Raw genomic sequence first — 18,190 nt, 5'->3', positions numbered from 1 at the left:
ATGGAAAACTATAAAAAAATTTCATGTTTTTCTAATCAGAATAAATAAAATAGAGAAATAGCATTTTATGATAATTCATATACTTGGATATATTTGGATATTCTTATATTTTTGGATCCATGATATCTGTAATATTTGCAATCTTTTTGTGTCATGTTCAATTGGCCAACAATTAATTATTGTTTTCTTTATTTAGATAGCACATTTTTGCAGAATGACAGTATACGAGTAGAGAGGACGAATCACGTGATACATTTTATCCGATCTCTAATCGAGCAAATTTCATCATAATGGTTCTAAAGCGTCTCGGATATTTGCAGAGATAATCGCAAAAAATATATTTTTGCCAAATTACATGCTTTGAATATTTTTACACAGAGATTCTTTTTTGAAGACAAGTTTTCTGAAAAGGATAACGATACTCCATATCGTTTATATCTCTCATCATTTTGCATCTAATCACATTGATGTAATTACATTGAGTATTTAATTTTGCGCGATATAATTTCGAGATTCATACATCGAGTAGAGTTAATATATACAATTAATTACATGTTAACAAGATGTACACGCCGTTCATATTAAATAGGATGTAAGTTTTAGCTTAATGGCTCGGCGTGTCTTAAAAAGTCGAAGACTGCAACAGCGAGAGTATGTAAGAGCTTTTGAAGTGAATCCAATTATTTCAGAGTAAATGGTGATTAAACTGTTCTGATGCATTCTAAAAATCTTCGTCTATCCAGTAAAATCTTTCATAGGACCAATCATAAAAATTTTTGATAAAATTTCATTGTTTTCTGTTAAAGATGTCTATTCTGTTTGCCTTAAATTTTGCCTGTAAAGAATATTCTAGAATTCGCGGATGCTCTACCGACTAGTTCTGCGACGCAAATATTGATTTGATTTTCGCTTGACAAAATTTTTAGCAATAGATCTTTATTTGTCGCAATATGTTTAATTTGTGTTGTTATTTCGAGATTCTTTTTTACAGCTAAAAACAATTCTTATAAAAATAAAATTTATTTGAAATTAATCAAGGTACGCAATTTGCTTTGTTTACCTATTTTTATCTTTTAAAATTTTGATTGTTAGTTCTTGTAAAATTCCTTCAATACTGGATACCTTCATGATTTTCTACCGATATCCTGCCAGTGAAATAACCGCCATTTTTCAAATTTACTTTCTAGAATTTGCGTTTTGTGAAAGTACATTCAATGACTATGTATATGAAAAAAGCAAGGATTTTGTTAAATAATTTTGTATCAACTACGGAATATTCAGTGACTTTGCTCGAAAGATAATTCGACAATTCTATTTAACATCGAGTTCAAACTTGCCTTAAAAGGCCATAAAAGAGCAGCAGTATCGAAGGAACGATTGCAATTTAATTTTCAACTGTTTTTTCCGAAATGTTATGTAAATTAAACGAGTTTTCTGAAACGGAGCAAGCGCGTGCGATGATGTTCGCGTTCTATGATGTTTCTCATGCTTGTCTCTCACTGCGCTTCTCCTTGCCATTCGCTTCGTCTCGCTATCCTCTCCCCTCGCCCCTCATATTCTGCGCTAATTAACGACGTTGCCTGTCCGCCAAATAATTATCGAGCCTCTTGACGAATCCGCTCCAGCCGACCCGATCGATCTCGTCCAAGTTTCGCTTGAAGAAGCTGTCGAACGCGTTATCGATCTCGTCAATGTTTCTCTTTGAGAACCGATCGAACACCGATCGGTCGATCTCGTCGAAATTATGAGCTGACCGTATGTTCGTTGGACCAGGTCGCCTGCAATATCAAACACATTGTGGCGAATTTGTGAATATCTCATTTATTTAATAAAATATATATAATAATTACTAATTTGTTTAAGCAAGATTTCATATAAAGTTTCATATAAAGTGCTTGTTCATATAAAATTTCATATGAAGTGCTTGTTTTAGAAATGCAATAAAATTTTAAAGAAAAAAGTAGTCAGACAAGAAAAAGTAGTTATTGCCAGAATTAATCAGACACGATGAAGGAAATATCAAGGTTTATAGTCAATCGTGAAAAACGAGATATGGATTGACATGCGATTTTTATTTTATCTTTTTCCTTCCTTCAACGAGATCGGACAAATCTAATTAAATATCTGCAACGTCCGACGTTTGTAAAAGTGCCCTTCAGGCGAAAAGTACGTCGATACGTCGACATACAGAAAATGCATTTTATCGAAACAGCGACGGTTTCGGACATTTGAAGCGTACTACTCTGCTCTTTCCTCTTTAATCCCCTTTCAACCGTTTGTTTTGTAAAATTGCAACCAGCATGTATCCAATTCTAACTGGACTGTTTTCTTTTATTACAACGAGGTAGGGTAATGTAACGAAATATTCTGAGCGGTATCCGTCACCCGGCACTCGAGAAGAGAAAGGAAAATTCGAGTTTGCGTTTGCAGTAGAGTTATTGATGGAAATACGATGAAAAATGCGAATATATCGAATTTAAAAAGGAAACTCATCTCTTTATACATGATCGTTTAATAAATGACACGCTTTTAACGTTGAAATAAATAGAGAAATACATATCAAAATTGATGAAGCCGCTAGGGAAGAGATAAAATACGCGAGAAATTGTATGTAAGGTAAACAATTGGCAACATGATGGTTATTTTTATTTCGTTGAATGCATACCGTTGAATGGATAGCGATCGCTTTGCGATTCCCTTGAAAATAAAGTCCAGCAGTAAAACTAACATTTATATGCGCAGAACGGAACCCAAGTAAATGTTTCCATTCAACAAGCGGCTCAACGAGTAATTTCTGAATAAATTGAAACGTTCTTTATCTCGTTATAGCAAGAGATTATGCTTTTAAAAGTGCTTTTAAAATCTCCTTAACGTACTTTTTTTGTTAATGATAATAGAAGTGTGTAAATTAAGTTGGCACATCGGGTTCGTATTAATTCGCGATGCAAATTCTAATTAAGTTTCATGTTAAGCTCTAGTTAATTTATCGCATAAATTCGAATTACATTCGCATTGTGTACTTTGGTTAAATAGTTTCCCTGTCGAGTTATTAACTCAATTTTCCAGTCCGATCTATATTATTATTATGATGAACCTTGGAATTGATTTTCGGCGCGGTATATTCTCGCTATCGCATACAACCATTAATATAAAAAAAGGAAAATAGGGACTATATATCGTAGCTACTTGATCTGTTTCAATACTTAACGAAAAATGTGTCGCTTATAAATTTATTTAATGCGATATGAGAACTGTTTGTCTAAATAAATCTGCGTTTCGCCAGAAATATCGAGCGCATGTAACGATAATAACTTACCTGAAAGATGAGAGCCTCTTGCTTTCACCAAAGGTTGTTCCAGCCAACGAATCCAACACTCGACGCGCTTGCCGCAGCGAATGACCGCCACCGACACCATCTAAATTGCGACCCGCACCTTGAACATTCCATAAAGCTGTGCTATGTCTGCGCTGATTCTATTGAAGAACTAAATAATAATATTATAGAATTATATAATTATAAAATATGTGGGAAAAGTATCTCGATGAATGGATGTCAGATTAACAAGAACAGATACAGTTTGCAGATACAATTTATTATCTCTCCTGATCCATTTGATAAGCGATGATAAAAAACGATACAATGTTAATGCGTTCACTTATCCTTTACTTCAAAAATCAACTGGTTGTTCGATGATGGAATATGACAAACCGATACACTCGTTATTCATTTAATGGATCGAATCTATTGCAATTATTTGAGAAACTTTTTTCCAAAAGAGACGTATGAATACTATATTTAAAAAACAATTGAGAGAAGTATTAATAAAAAATATTTAATCAATATGATAATATATCATAAAACATCTTTTAATTTTATATTTTAAACATCATATTGCAAACATTTACATTGTAAACATTTTAACCTGCGACCATTATTAATGTATCTCTATTGTTATAAAGTACGGAAATATGAAATAATATATCGGCAAAAATTTTTTCGGAATGATAATGTGTTTTAAATTTTTCGTATAGTTTTTTCTCCAATTTATAATTAACTTATGCGATTTGTTTAGTCTCAATTAAATCAGAGCTGCATTTCGCGGATGTGTGTTTATTAAATACGATCGATCCATTCTAATCCTTCATATATGGTATAGCGTGCGTATCGGATAATTAGAAATCGGAAATAATCATGTTTGATGCTAAAATCAATATAGAAGCCCTTTTCCGTATTTAATATAATCACTTTTCCTATATTTTTTTTTTTCTTGTTTTGCGTAGATCCCTTTGGATCCATTTTGATCAAGCATTGCAAAATCACTCCAAGCTTCTCACGAGATTTCCACCGCCAATCTGATCCAAGTTTCGCAGAAGATTCCCGCCTCCAATCTGATCCAAGTTTCGCAGAAGATTCCCGCCTCCGATCTGATCTAAGTTTCTCAGAAGATTTCCGCCTCCGATCTGGTCCAGATTCCGCGAAAAGTGCAGCTTCTCGAAGACGCCCGCGGGCTGATCAATGCGCTGTTTTGTTTTTACGTTCGAGTAATCGGGGCTTCTAACCAGATTTCCACCGCCGATCTGATCCAGATTTCTCACCAGATGCCCGCCGCCGATCTGGTCTAGATTCCTCACGAGATGCCCGCCGCCGATTTGGTCCAAATTTCTGACCAGATGTCCGCCGCCGATCTGGTCTAAGTTTCTCACTAAATGCCCACCGCCGATCTGGTCTAAATTTCTCACGAGATGCCCGCCGCCGATTTGGTCTAAATTTTTCACAATTCGCCTGTCGCCCTCACGTGCGTTTTTCCAGACATCGCCATCGGTAAGTTGATTCGTGAATGCTTGATCGACATTTGAATCCAAGCCATATAGACGATTTATTGCGTCTATTATTGCTCCGGAATTAATCGCAGAATTGAGGATGTTTGCGTCACGAAATCGATCGATAAAAAATCCGTCCCGGCCAATTACGTCGAGTATCTGCCTGTCATCGGCAGAATTTACATTTTGACTCGAGCGATCCTTTTTTTCGTCTAACAAACGTCTAAGTTGCTCATCGGTATTTCTTACGAGATGTCCGCCGCCGATTTGATCTAAATTCCGTTTTGCGTTCTGGTGCGTTCCTACAATATCAAAAGATCATATCAAATTAGTGAAACTCTCTTCGGAGTTTGAAATCAATATCGTTTGTGAATAAATGCAGTTTTCGACACAAATATTTATTAGACCGATAATTATATTAAGATATTTATATCATATTAAATAAACTAATGACAGAGTTTTAATAAACGTAATTATAAATAGCCATAAATATATATAAATGTGAGATATTAATTTCATGTCGAAATCTAAATTAATCGAGATTGCATGTTATGAGTTTCAATTTTCGATTTATAACATACGATATCGATTTACAGTTATGACATGCAACTACGTCGTGTTTTGTAAATTAACATGCTTGAAATACTAAATGTTTAATTTGGCTATAGTTCCTTTCAACCCACTGTAATTTATTTCTTTCTACAAAAACACTATGCTGTAAACTAAAAATATTGCTTATATATAGATATAATAAATGCATGCAGATCATTTATCAACTCATAAGTACTCATAAAATCTTTTAATCGCCATTGAAAAAAAAAATCTACTATAAATATAACAAATATACTATAATATAAAAATAATAGTATACCATAATGTAAAAATAATATACTATAATATAAAAATGTAATATAAATTTATAGGTTTCTCGATTTTTTCGCCATGCTATTTTATGTAATAACACATGCAGACTACTTGTGCGTGTTATTAATATCATTGCAGAACTCTGTGAGGCAAGAATATAATTGGATAATTTGGCTAAAAGTTGCAGGCAAACTCATGTTGGTAACTACAAAATCATGCGAAGCAAATATTGTCGATAACATGCGCAAATAGGTGACATTAGCGGATTTTCACACCTAAACTGTCATCACGCTTACCTCCCATTTATGTCGGCTGTCAATTTTATCGACAATCTGCAAATACGCGCGCGGCGATGTGTCGGAACATTTTACGCATAACAATAATCCACGAGTTTGACACTCAAGTTCAATGTTTTCTTCTCACAATAAGCTAATTGCCAAGTATAAATTAAGCTTGGTCATTCTACGTAAATTTCTTATTCACGACCATCATTTTCAGACCGAAGCACCAGACAGAAAATGCGCGTTAAATAAATGATAAACGACACGATCTAACGTGAAAAGGCACTCCACGAAAAATGTGCGCAACAAAGAGAAGATAAAGTCGAGAAGACTGAAATGACAATGTGAATTAATGATTGTATGTATCAGTACAAATTATTAATTTCAGAGCAACAACATGTAGCTACACGTCGCATAAATGTTTTATTGCTATTGAGCTAGACACTAATTATTAATAATGTTCCTAAATACTGTCCAAAGAAAGAAAGGAAAGCAGAACATTTGTTATAATTAAGATGTATCCCCAATTAAATCTTTAATTAAGAAAAACAATTGTTAGAAAAACATATTGCGTATAATATCACAGAATACTTTTAAACAAAAAAATAAATATCTATATACTAAATATTTTTTCCCACAGGTGTTTACTTTTATTATAATAAATATTCTTTTTAAAAAAATATTTATGCAATTACTATTTCTTGTTTAAAATATTGCAATTGTTTTGCAAGCGTTGACTTGTATTATTTTGTAAATTAACGATAGATATTGCGCGTGTTTGCTTTGCAATGCCAATGCTTCTTTATACATTTAAAAAATTAATTGATATAAATTTAATTATATTGTTACAGTCAAATTTATTTTTATATGTTCATTTCTCGCGATCTATTTTTCCAAATTAACCAGAACGTCTTGCAGGGATGATTTTACGATGTTTGAATTGCTGATCGTTAATGCCTTAATTGAATCATAAAACGTAGTCAGAAGAATTTTAAAGCAAACGCCGTAAAACCATGTTTTTGCACATTATCTATGCATTAGGTGCATTTAAATATGCTCTACGACCCATTTATTATTCACTTTTAAAAGCTCAGTTCCGCAAGACAGGTTGATCGGTTGATACGACGTGATCAGATGTTCCATTAATCATAAACTAATATCGCGCTATCTAAAATAACATGCAAAAAATTTTGTAACAAAAATTTTAATTCTACAATATAAGTTAAATCTAACAGAAAATATGTTTCAAATATTAAACATTTTAATTATACTAAAATTTTACACATTTTAATTATATTAAATGTACATTTTATATTCCATGTGCATTCAGAATTCCATTGTTTTAATTTTTCCATTTAAATTTTTTTTTAATGTAAATTTTTGCATAGCTAAAATATATAAAAATTAATTTCTTCTTTTCTTGGAAAGTATCTATTAAAACTATAAATACGCAACGATTAAAAATGTTTAGACTGTATCTTATCTATAATTATTTCTGTGAAACAAAGTGTCCAATAATCAATAATAGCAAAACTTCCTTTCTTCTTTCAAGAAACTCTTCTTCTGATATTTCAACATACTCCGATTAAACGATCAGACACAACTCGGTCAAGACTCTTCAAAGTAATAAACCGAGCTGAATAATGTAAGCTTAGTGGATATATGCGCGCTTAATTATCAAACTTTATCCTACTATATAATTTTGATAATAGGCCGGATAACATACATAGAAGTGATACATCAAAGGGCAAAGGATTATGGTTTACGTAAAGTAGCCTCGCTACGGTATCGATCACGCATTGTTCTTACTCTCCTGGGACAATACACAATTCACTATAATTAGACACCGCGTACACGCTTGTACGTGTTTAAGATAAAAGATAAAGTGGCGAATTAACTAACGCGTCGATCGCGTGTATTTGCATACAGTTCTCAACGATAAAACAGTTTATCCACCAAATGTAAGACGATTTGTGTGTTTTTCGGCTTTACTCGCGTTTGTTGATCCCTGTCGCGCGATAACGCAACAGAGATTAGTCACAATTTGTTCACTAATCTGTCTCCAATATGCTTCATTCAAATATATACGATACAACTGATTCTATTGAGTTGTGTAACAAATATCATCAATAAAAAATACGAAATTACTTTTATTACACAACTCAATACAATTCAATTAAAGCGCGCATGTTGATATCTCTTTATAATTCTGTTTCAAATGTAGTAATCAATTTTACATACAAATTAATTTTTCGGTAGCATTAATATAAAACAATATTAATAATTAAAAACAATTCTTAATAAGTTCGTATTAAAAAAACAGATAGAAATGAGAGGAAGATCAAAGAGAGTCTTTCTATGTATATCAAGTATTTAAAAATAACATAAAGCGTAAAAAAACAAGTTAATTAAAGACAATATATGCGTACAATAATGTCAATAATGCGTTCATGAATTTAATTAAATATTTACACATGTACGCATTTATCTTGTCTGCTTTAAATGTTACAAGCTTTAATTATCTCGCAATGACGGTTGATTTCATATAATTAGCATTTATATTCTAAAAATTAATATTTGCTACAACTTGTTCGTCAGATATATATATTTTTTAATAAAAGTAATTTTTCAGTGAATACTTACTGCGATCTTCCCAGTATCTTGCCAGGAGTTCCGCCAACGCCGGCGACCCGTAGTCGTCTCGTTGCACCGTACTCGATCCACCGTGTAACTGGAAACGAGTGAAACTTGCTAATTGCAGCCATAGGCATTTATGTACTTCCGTTATCATTCCAACCGACAAAGCTATAGCCATAGGCATCTCGCTTTCGTTATAAAACATTACGTTGTTTGCAAACTACTATATATTTCGTGCTATTTATATATAAATATTTTTTAATTATCAAAAAATAAATGTAGCTCGATTTTAAAATTAAATCTGAAAATGCATTTTAACTTTGTTAGCATCTCTGAAGAAGCAGAAATATGACACAAAGCAAAATTTTTTTAAATTTAAATTTAACTTAAGAAGAAAAATATACAAATTGTATATTTTTAAAATGGAAAAAAAAAAAATTACTAAGTAAACGTAGTCAATAAAATCAAACATCTAATTATATTAATCAAATAAACGTCATACGCGTTTCATATTTCCACCTATCGTTTTATATATTTGCAGTGCAAAGAAATCAATTTATCTCTCCAGTTAAAATTGCAGAATGCATCGTTGTTTTATTCAAATATTGCGAGTTTACGCGCTAACAAACTCGATATATAGATTGAAATCTAAAATAATGAACTATTTATTCGCGGCAAAAGTTTAATTATTCATTCAACTCTGTCTGCCCTTTTATCATCGGTAGAATCGGACAAGCGGCGGTATCCGAGGTGAAAAAAAATGGACTTCCGAGCATGCATAATGCAAAGTTTAAGATCACGTGTGCACACGAACCACGTGTTAAACTTGTTCTCGGCGTGACGACAGCACGTGCTCGCTGTCGTTATCGCGATAGTCTATCGAGCTTGCAACGAGGTTGTGGGTTACATTATGCTAATTAGAACTTCATTGGCCGCACGGTACTCGACCTTATACTGCGGATCGAACTTTGCATTTTCTTCTCTCGCGCGATAAATGTTAGAAATTCCCAGCGGAGATATTCTGCAGTTTCAACCAAATTAAAAATGCATTCTCGCGTTCGACGTTTCTACGGCTGCACGCATTCCATGAATACTAACTCTTTGGTTTCCGTATTATTTTCTCGCTTTTATGACAAGCAGTCTGCGATAACGGTTCTTTATAATTCAATATAACATTTTTTCCTCGTAAATTTATTATGCTTTACATACCGCAGAATTGAAACTTATATTGCATCAGTAAAGGTAATGCATTCAGGATTTATTGAAAATTTTCTGAAAATTATCAAATTGTCTTAATATCGCGCTGTCTGTTAAAGTTCATTTTATCAAATAAACATAAAAAATTTCACCTTGTTTTAATATTTTAATTTTATTATAAGTTTTATGAAGAATTTATCTGACCGATTTTATAAAAATTACGTTTATGCTTATAATTGCTTCATTGAATAATAATATTGCCCTTTGCAAGACTCAAAGTAAAAGTTTTAATTTCTCTAAGTCGACCCTGAATGAATTTCTCTGTGAGCTACAGATCGATATATTGCAACTGCTACAACCATTTTGTCATTACATCATTTACCTAATTATCACGGCCAATTATTCTACAGGGGTTAAGGCCAACGGATTCATATCGGAAATCTCACTTCTAGTCGACAAATCACCCACTTTTCTCATTCCAGTTGAAGAAAAGCATTTTTCCATTCCCAGACCTTATCGATCGTTCGTGACATTCGCGGACATCCAATGAAAATTGGAAATTTTGTGTCTACATAACACGAACAATTGATATTGCTTTCTTTTTTTTCTTCCTGGCGCATCTTAGCAGTTCAATCGAATTTTGTGAGAGAGCTTTCATAAAAGCCTCGAGGCTTTTCGGAATGGCTGCAATCTTTCGTGGTGCGCCGGAAAGTGAGCGAAGAGCAGGGAAATGAAATTCTGTATGCGTCGTAAAGCACCAAAGGGTGGAAAATTTTACAGAAATTTGATTTTGTTTTTAACACTGACGACGACGGTACAGCTTCGATCGTGTCCCGATAGAATCGCGTTTCTCATCACGCACTCATTACTTACCGTAATAGTGTAAACTATAGCAGCCGACGAGTTGCGGTTAGTACAGTTGACGAAGTTAATAAAGTTTCGATCCGTTTTAAATAAATAGTCGGGGAGCAATCGACAAAGAAAATGCTTCCTGAAAACAACGCAGAAGGCGTCGTAACAGTCTTATTTACGATGATCGTAAAATCTTCGGTAAAAAGATGAAATAGAGAACAAAATTTTAAAAGATTTGTTCTGTGTGTGTGAAAAACTTCATATTTCTTACAATTAGTTGAATAAATTTACTCGTTATAATGTATGAAAAGCAGAAACTAGATTCGTGCATAATTTTCCGGATTAAAAAGTTGGCAACTGCACATGTCGTACCTCAATGAAATGTTACATAAACACGCATTCATCTAAAATCTTTTCAAATTGCAATTTCAATGACGATTATCTCTCTGCGTTCATTATCGCTTAGTTCTAAGAATCTAAAATAGAAACTCGCTCCCTCTACATTCAACGTATCAGATTAAACGAGAGCGACGCATTTTGACAAATTAATTTGAAGCGAAGTATATTCGCTGTGCGAGAGTGTTGAATGAGATTTGCAAAAAAACACCAGGGATTACAAGGATATTGATAATTTAACGTGTACACGCAATATTTCCCACAATGCAGACGCAACTGTCATTCCCAACACGTATCATAGCTGGCTCATGGGTACTATTAGTATGCATGGGAAAACTTTTCGCGCGGGAACACACGGCCTCGAATATACATCGTTCGAGCTTTTAACCCGTTCGGTCGTTGCGGAGCTTCGCGAAGATCTCTGTGCGCGTCATCTAAAAGTCAGTTATCGCGAAGGCCCTTGTAAATTACGATCTCGCGTGTCGTACCACGTACTTGCCTTAACTTTTTGCATTACAGACAGCTGATGGTATCGTTGGGTGAAATATACAAGGGAAAGAGAAAAAAGAGAGAGAGAAAGAGAGAGAGAGAGAGCAGTTTACGAGAAACGTGTTAGTTTTCTCGACGTGATTCCAAAAGCTTTTACTAGTCAAGTTATAGGTTTTCTTTTCTCCGAAAAAAAACATCGCTGAGGTAGAAAAGCTTATCTTTTACATAACGAGATTTTAAGTAAAATAATGTAAAGTAGAAATTTAAAACTACTTTTTTAGACGAAAAGTACAAAAAAGTATTGCATTAAAATTGATTTATAATGTTTCATTTAAAGAATCAGTCAGTGAAAATTAAAATAAATAATTATTCGAATGGAATTTTTTATTTCTTCTTTTGCAATTCTTTTCCTCTACAATATCTAAGTTTTTTCCTCTGCTGAAAAAAAGTATTACACTATAATGAAACAAAGTGCTGAATTTTATTCTTACACGCTCCCTTTTTACGACTCATTTTCATCTCCGTTTTGCAGCGTGTCAGAAAGGCAAAAATTTCTTTTCACAATTTTCCGGGGTGCTTTTATTGAAAGATGTTGCCGAGATCACTTTCATCCGCGGAAGTGCAAGAACATGGAAAGTCTTTCCCGATATGTCGCGTAACGCGAGTTCACGACTCAGCCGGCGGAAAGCCGTGGATCGACAGCCATTGAGCAGTCGCGCGTAGATAAATGTTTCAACAGGAAAGGAAAGGTCGCGGCACGAGAATAGCGAGCGAGAAGACCGTTTGGCGCCGGTCGAAGTGCACTTCTCGAAGCTGCATCGCCCGACACGATGCAACAAGTTGCGAATGCAACGAGGCGTATCGCACACCCATTTACAGCGGATTATCGACGAGAGTAAAGCGCGCGACAAACATCTCTGACAAACATCTCTGACACAAGTTCCTGAAGGTTTTACAGAAAGATTAACGTAAAACGGAATGCCCAAGTGGATTTTTTAAGCGGCAGCGGATCGTCGTAATTACACTGCCGTGTACGCTGTACATCGTCTCTTTATTACGTTACCCATAAAAAAGTTTCTTAGCTTTCCTTCACACAATAGTTTTTTAATTTGATTGCGTGGCTGCTGCTTTACGCTGGAAATTTAATATTCTTCATAAACAGTTTTTATCAAATTGCGACACTGACACTATGAAATAGGCCTCTCTTGTTTTGTGTAAATAATTTAATTTCTTTAAGTTTTATTATTATTTAACTGTTAAAATTCAAAATTAATATTGATTAATATTGACGTTGCTAAACTAACATTTCTGAGTATCCGAAAATTAATCGCAATTTTTTATAATCCTAAAATAATATTACTAAATAACAATTTTAGCAGCTGATGCAAAAAAAAACAAAGTACAGTATTGCGTATTTTATTATTGCGTTATAACATGACATATTTGGACGAAATTAATTACGTTACCGGTAACCTATGCAAAATCGAATGCAATTCAATCTGGTTCTCTGCTAATGCTTTGAATTTAACAAATAAACAGTCAGTTTAATGCTGGTTTGTTATTTGCAATAGTGATTGGCAGCATGAATAAGCATCTGTTACCCGCGTTAGTTACTAATTGGTGCATGCTGGTGAATGTTACAATTTAATTATTGCATTAAAATCAACAAATATGTACATTATCAACGCAATGGGATGGAAAAAATTTGTTTGGGTACGGGTGCCGTTTCGACAATTTTCAATTATCTTTGCTCGCAACTTAAATCGTCAGTTTCATGTAAAACGATCGAGAAAAGCTTCTTGCGTGATTGCAAATTGTTTTTAGGATAGTGCCATTTACGTGAACGTTATTAAGGTGCAAGCTTTTGTGCGCTTTTGGCCATTGTGGCTTTTTAACATTGCATTTCATTGTATAATATCGCTGTCCATGAAAAAAGCAACATTTGGCACTTTAATAATATTGCATGATAGTACACTCTTTACGTCAAGCTTTTGCTCTATGCAACAGAAGGATGACGCATAGATTTAGTTGAAAATCTATTTTTTGTGCACGCTCAAAATTTAAATGATATACAAATTTGTATGCATTTATATAGCAAATATAATTATTTTTATAAGACTTACATCATATATGATAAAAAATTCAATTATAAAATGTTAATTATAAAATGTAATTAAAAAACTGATTATACACAAAATTTTTATTTAACTGTTTCTATCTTCTCTCTATTTTTCTAACTTTAATGAAGCGAGATCGTCAACAGAATACAAAGTATCGACAAGCAGCTAAAGTATCCTGAATTCACTAATAAAAGCCGTCGGTAGTACGTAGCAATTTCGAAATGTTACACTACTCTATAATATATTTAAAAAGAAATTCTAAAAGACATAGCATTTTATATTCAAAATTTTAAAACGACATTTAAGAGTTCGAGCAAATTTCGATGACTCGGCAAAAGAGACAATTAATAACAAGACCATATTAAAAGACGCAAATTTTCGACCATAAGAAAATATTCGAATATAATCCGCCATAAATTAAAATCTTTAAGGCGCAAATAAAAAATTTTTTTACACTTTTGCGTGCAATATTAGATTCTGACGTAGTCGTACTTTCAGTCGATTTGCTCTTACTAAAGAAATTTTTTGCAGTCGAATAAAAAATTGTCAATGTAGTTAGAGTTGCATTGACGATGACGGGATACATGAATGAAGGATATGCTGTTACCTGAACGGGTCCAGCCGCCGCGTAAACAGCCGCACCGATGAAAAGGATCGCGATCGATGAGCCGGAAAACGCCATTAAGCCGTGTCTAGTATGCGGTGACCTGATACCAATGGGTGCTGCGACTCGTTCACCAGAAGGGAAACCGATCGGTTGCGTTTTCCTCGGACTGATGCTCACGTCGTGAAAAACGCATGAAGTGCCCCGAGTCGCGCGCTCCTCGGAATATATAGAGCAGCGTTTAGGAAGGGGTGCAAACGTCGCGCAGACGCGAGTATGCTGCGACGCGTAAACTTCGCCGACGATTAGACACATTTCCGTTTCTTTTTTTTCGCAAAATTCTATGCACCGATATCTATGTATTCTTCGGCGGATATCGAGATCAGATCTATATAATATTGAGTAAATGATAAATGAATCTGAATTTCAATGCGGACGCACGAAATGAGTTTCACGTTTTCACGTTTATTCGAGACGATAGAATACGATAATTGATGTGAAATAAACTTTTTTCCAATAATGGCAGTTTTAATTGTAGAATAAATAAATTACAAAATTTTTTCGAGTATTTTTATCAATCAATTTCTCTTCATATGTTATTTTTTTCAGAAATAGCAAATGTCTAATTCTTTATCAAATATCCTGGTATCGCAAAGTAGTTACTATTGCTATTATCTTTATAAAATAAACTCATCCATTAAAATTATTTTCTAAGTGAACTATAAAAGACTTTTCCTCGAATTTATATCGATTGAATTATAAGTTGATAAAAATTAATTACCTCTAAATACAAAAGTTTACTTGATAAAATGTCAGATTTAGCTATTTTCTACTATATTCAGTATACTTTTACGAACTTATCGGCTTCGGGAAGAGAATGTTCTTGTTACACGTCACTTCGATAATCGCAATACTATAAATTTTAAGCGGATAAGTGGGCGGATAAATAGTTCAACAGATAATCCATCACAAATTTGAGACGTGTTTTCCAAGTATATACATTAAATAAAGTATTTTTTGATAATGCATCAATTAATGTCAAGCTCTGACGTGCATCAAAATAACATCTTGAGAACTAGAAGGAAAAGATTAATATCGAGAGATAAGCGTAAGGTAATATACAAATTGATCCTTGGTTGCGTTCTCGAAGCAACTGAGATAACAAGTGAGAAGCAACTTTCGATCTTTATCTCCTACTTGAAGTTTTAGGATCAAACAGGATTTTTTGCAACACTCAAGGAAAACTCTCTTTTTTTCTTTCTATATATATATAGTCCTTTCAATATATCTTTGCAAGGTTAACCGATATTTATGTCTTGAGACGATCATCTTCAATTTTCAATTACGTGCTTATGCACGTTAACTCGTAGATTATAATTTATTACTCCACATGGATAGAGAATGTTATACAACTTGGCAGGATATTAGCTAAATTTCTCAAGAATCCATTATCAACGATAAAGGAGCTCTCACTATTGTTTTCAGTACATGATATTGACTGATAAATTATATGACATGTACAACGATAGAAGAGAAAATTGTACTAAAATTTTAAAATAATAGTAAATCTTAAATAAAATAAAAATAAAAAATCTTAAACACTGTTTGAAGAGCCTTTGATAAAATTTCCACGATTATGGAAGAGTTAAAATAAATTGAGAAACAAATTCCTTTTTTGCTATTTTTGAAGCTTAATTTGCCAAAATTCTTTAATAATAATAATGTTGAATAATCCTTTCTGGTATTAAAAGTTGAAAAAATATGCAGACATTAAAATTATGTGGTTCATTTAAAATTATCGTAGATTAAAAAAAAAAGAAAGGTATCTATTCGAGAATTTATTGAGAGCGTAGCAATTTCGAAGGAGAATGTTCTATAATGTTCTCGTGATATTCGTAATTGCAGCAAATTGATCTAATCGAACAATCCTGTGTGCACGCACATAAATGCGAAAACCGCGAACGGCGAATAGAGACGAAGGGAAACAATGCCTGCGATCGATCTTGCTCTCCGTATCTGGTGCAGAAAATAATTCTTGACCGTGAAAGTTGCGTGCGTATCATTTATGCATATCGCGCGTAAATAATGCAAAAATAATTTAATAACTTGGGATATAAAATAACTGGGGTATGAAAAAAATTAGGGTATGAAAGTCAAACGTTAAGTCATTAGCGTTGCTATTATAATTAACAATCAAGATACAAAAATTCCTAATTTTAATAGAGACACCTAATTTATTTGTGTAAATTGAATTATTTATGTATTTAGAAACTAAGAAAATGAGGATGACTCATGAAATATATAAAATGTCAAGATTGCGAAATTGCGCGATAGATTTGATATTATCCTTTGAAGAATGTTTATTGCCTTTATTTCGGCAGCAATCAATTTGAACGAATCTTATTTGATATAACTCAAATCATTACGATATCTAACTTTCATCTGTTGTCGTATTCGCCAATAATAGAACGGCGCTAGTAATTTCTTCGTGGTCATTTTTCGTGATTAGATATAATCTCAGCAGCCATGCTGAAACAAAAGCATTAACGACTTGGAAAGAGCATTCCTGTGCTGATCGCGCTATTTGACGGGTCGGCGCGCGCGATTCCGAAATGCGTTGTGCAGTTCCGTTGCGCATTCGCACTTTACGAATGATAATGGCAAAAGCATCGTGCGTTTTCATTACCCGTCTGCATCGCGAGGTAATAGCGACATTTCCGTATTGCGTTTAGCTTCGCTTACTGTACCATTCCGAAGAGTGCAGCCCGCAGACTCAATATTGTAAAGAACCGTTAAAACTTATGATCTCGTTAAGAACAAGTAGTTTTTCACGCCGAGATGCCGGCAGTATAACTTTGATTATTTGTCCGGATGTTCGTGACATCTGCGCGTCAATTGAACACACGTGCATCAATCCTCCGCATATTTCCGTTGCTTGCGACAATTACTTCGCGCGAGCATATTTCACATACTGTTGGAAAAGTAAGAGAAGAAGTTAGATACATAATTATAAAATAAGTTAATTTTGTTCATATTATTTTAATATGAGCCACACAGAAATGCAAACAGAGTTGCTTGAAGAAGAAAATACTTTAGATTAAAATATAATTCAAAATAATACATATTTTTTTAATATGAGCCACGCAGAACGCAGAGTTGTTTGAAAAAAAATACTTTAGATTAAAATATAATTCAAAGTAATACATATTTTTAGTGATGATATAAATTTCATTTTGTAAAACAAAGCATTAATAATTGCTCGCACAAGCGGCGGAAATAAATGGATCACTGAACAATTTAATGCTAATAAAACCAATTTAATAATGTAAATCTTAATAAATATATATATATATTTATAACATATATATATAACTATTCCTATACACATTATACAAGTCATTATACATGTATGTTATATCAAATATCAACCTGACATTCGCGAGTAATCTTCCGATATTAACAACTTTGAACTTTGCGAACTTTTCGATATGTCGCGTACTTGGTTTGCTTGAAAACGGTAAGTAAGTTTCATTCCCTCCGGAAGCTGTCCCTTCGCCGGGTTTTCAGCTACTCGCAAACGCATTTGTCAATTTGCTGGTGCACGTCGTTCCGTATCACGGTTGCAAACAACGGATGAGTCGCTTCGCGAAATTGAGATTTTATAAATGTCGACGTTGGGTCAAGCTTGCAACGTGTTGTCCAGCACAACGTTCGGAACAAATGTTTCGAACGGAATTGGCGTACGCCCTTATATGCCGCGACCCTGTCTTCGCGGTAGGGGCGAAGGTCCCACTCTCGTGTCCGTAGGAAAAAGTGCTCTTATTTATAGATATGAATAGAGAGAGACAAAAGAGCTGCGTGGACGCGGCTCGAACAAAGGCTACTGAAATCCACGCATCCCCTCGAATAGATATCGAGTAGCATTAATG

The 18,190-nt window shown here is 33.8% G+C and overlaps 1 protein-coding gene across 2 annotated transcripts; it reads right to left on the bottom strand.

Moving 5' to 3' along the window:
- Window positions 1-63: 63 nt before the first annotated feature.
- LOC105673964 (uncharacterized) lies at window positions 64-14,591 on the bottom strand. 2 transcript variants are annotated; one of them, XM_012369985.2, is made up of 4 exons: window positions 14,265-14,591; window positions 8,610-8,697; window positions 3,317-3,434; window positions 64-1,778 (listed from the first exon to the last, which is right to left on the bottom strand). In XM_012369985.2, exons 1-4 carry the CDS (start codon window positions 14,574-14,576, stop codon window positions 1,568-1,570), a joined length of 729 nt encoding a protein of 242 aa, XP_012225408.2. In that variant the 5' UTR covers window positions 14,577-14,591; the 3' UTR covers window positions 64-1,567. The 2 variants fall into 2 exon arrangements, with proteins under 2 accessions (XP_012225408.2, XP_012225400.2); XM_012369977.2 differs by lacking the exons at window positions 64-1,778; window positions 3,317-3,434 and adding an exon at window positions 3,573-5,123.
- Between the last annotated feature and the right edge of the window lie 3,599 nt (window positions 14,592-18,190).

Source organism: Linepithema humile, chromosome 5 (genome assembly GCF_040581485.1).
Source record: "Linepithema humile isolate Giens D197 chromosome 5, Lhum_UNIL_v1.0, whole genome shotgun sequence".
In the NCBI taxonomy this organism is placed as follows: domain Eukaryota; kingdom Metazoa; phylum Arthropoda; class Insecta; order Hymenoptera; family Formicidae; genus Linepithema; species Linepithema humile.
Note: the sequence above shows the minus strand (reverse complement) of the source record. Positions and strands in the feature narration are given on the sequence as shown.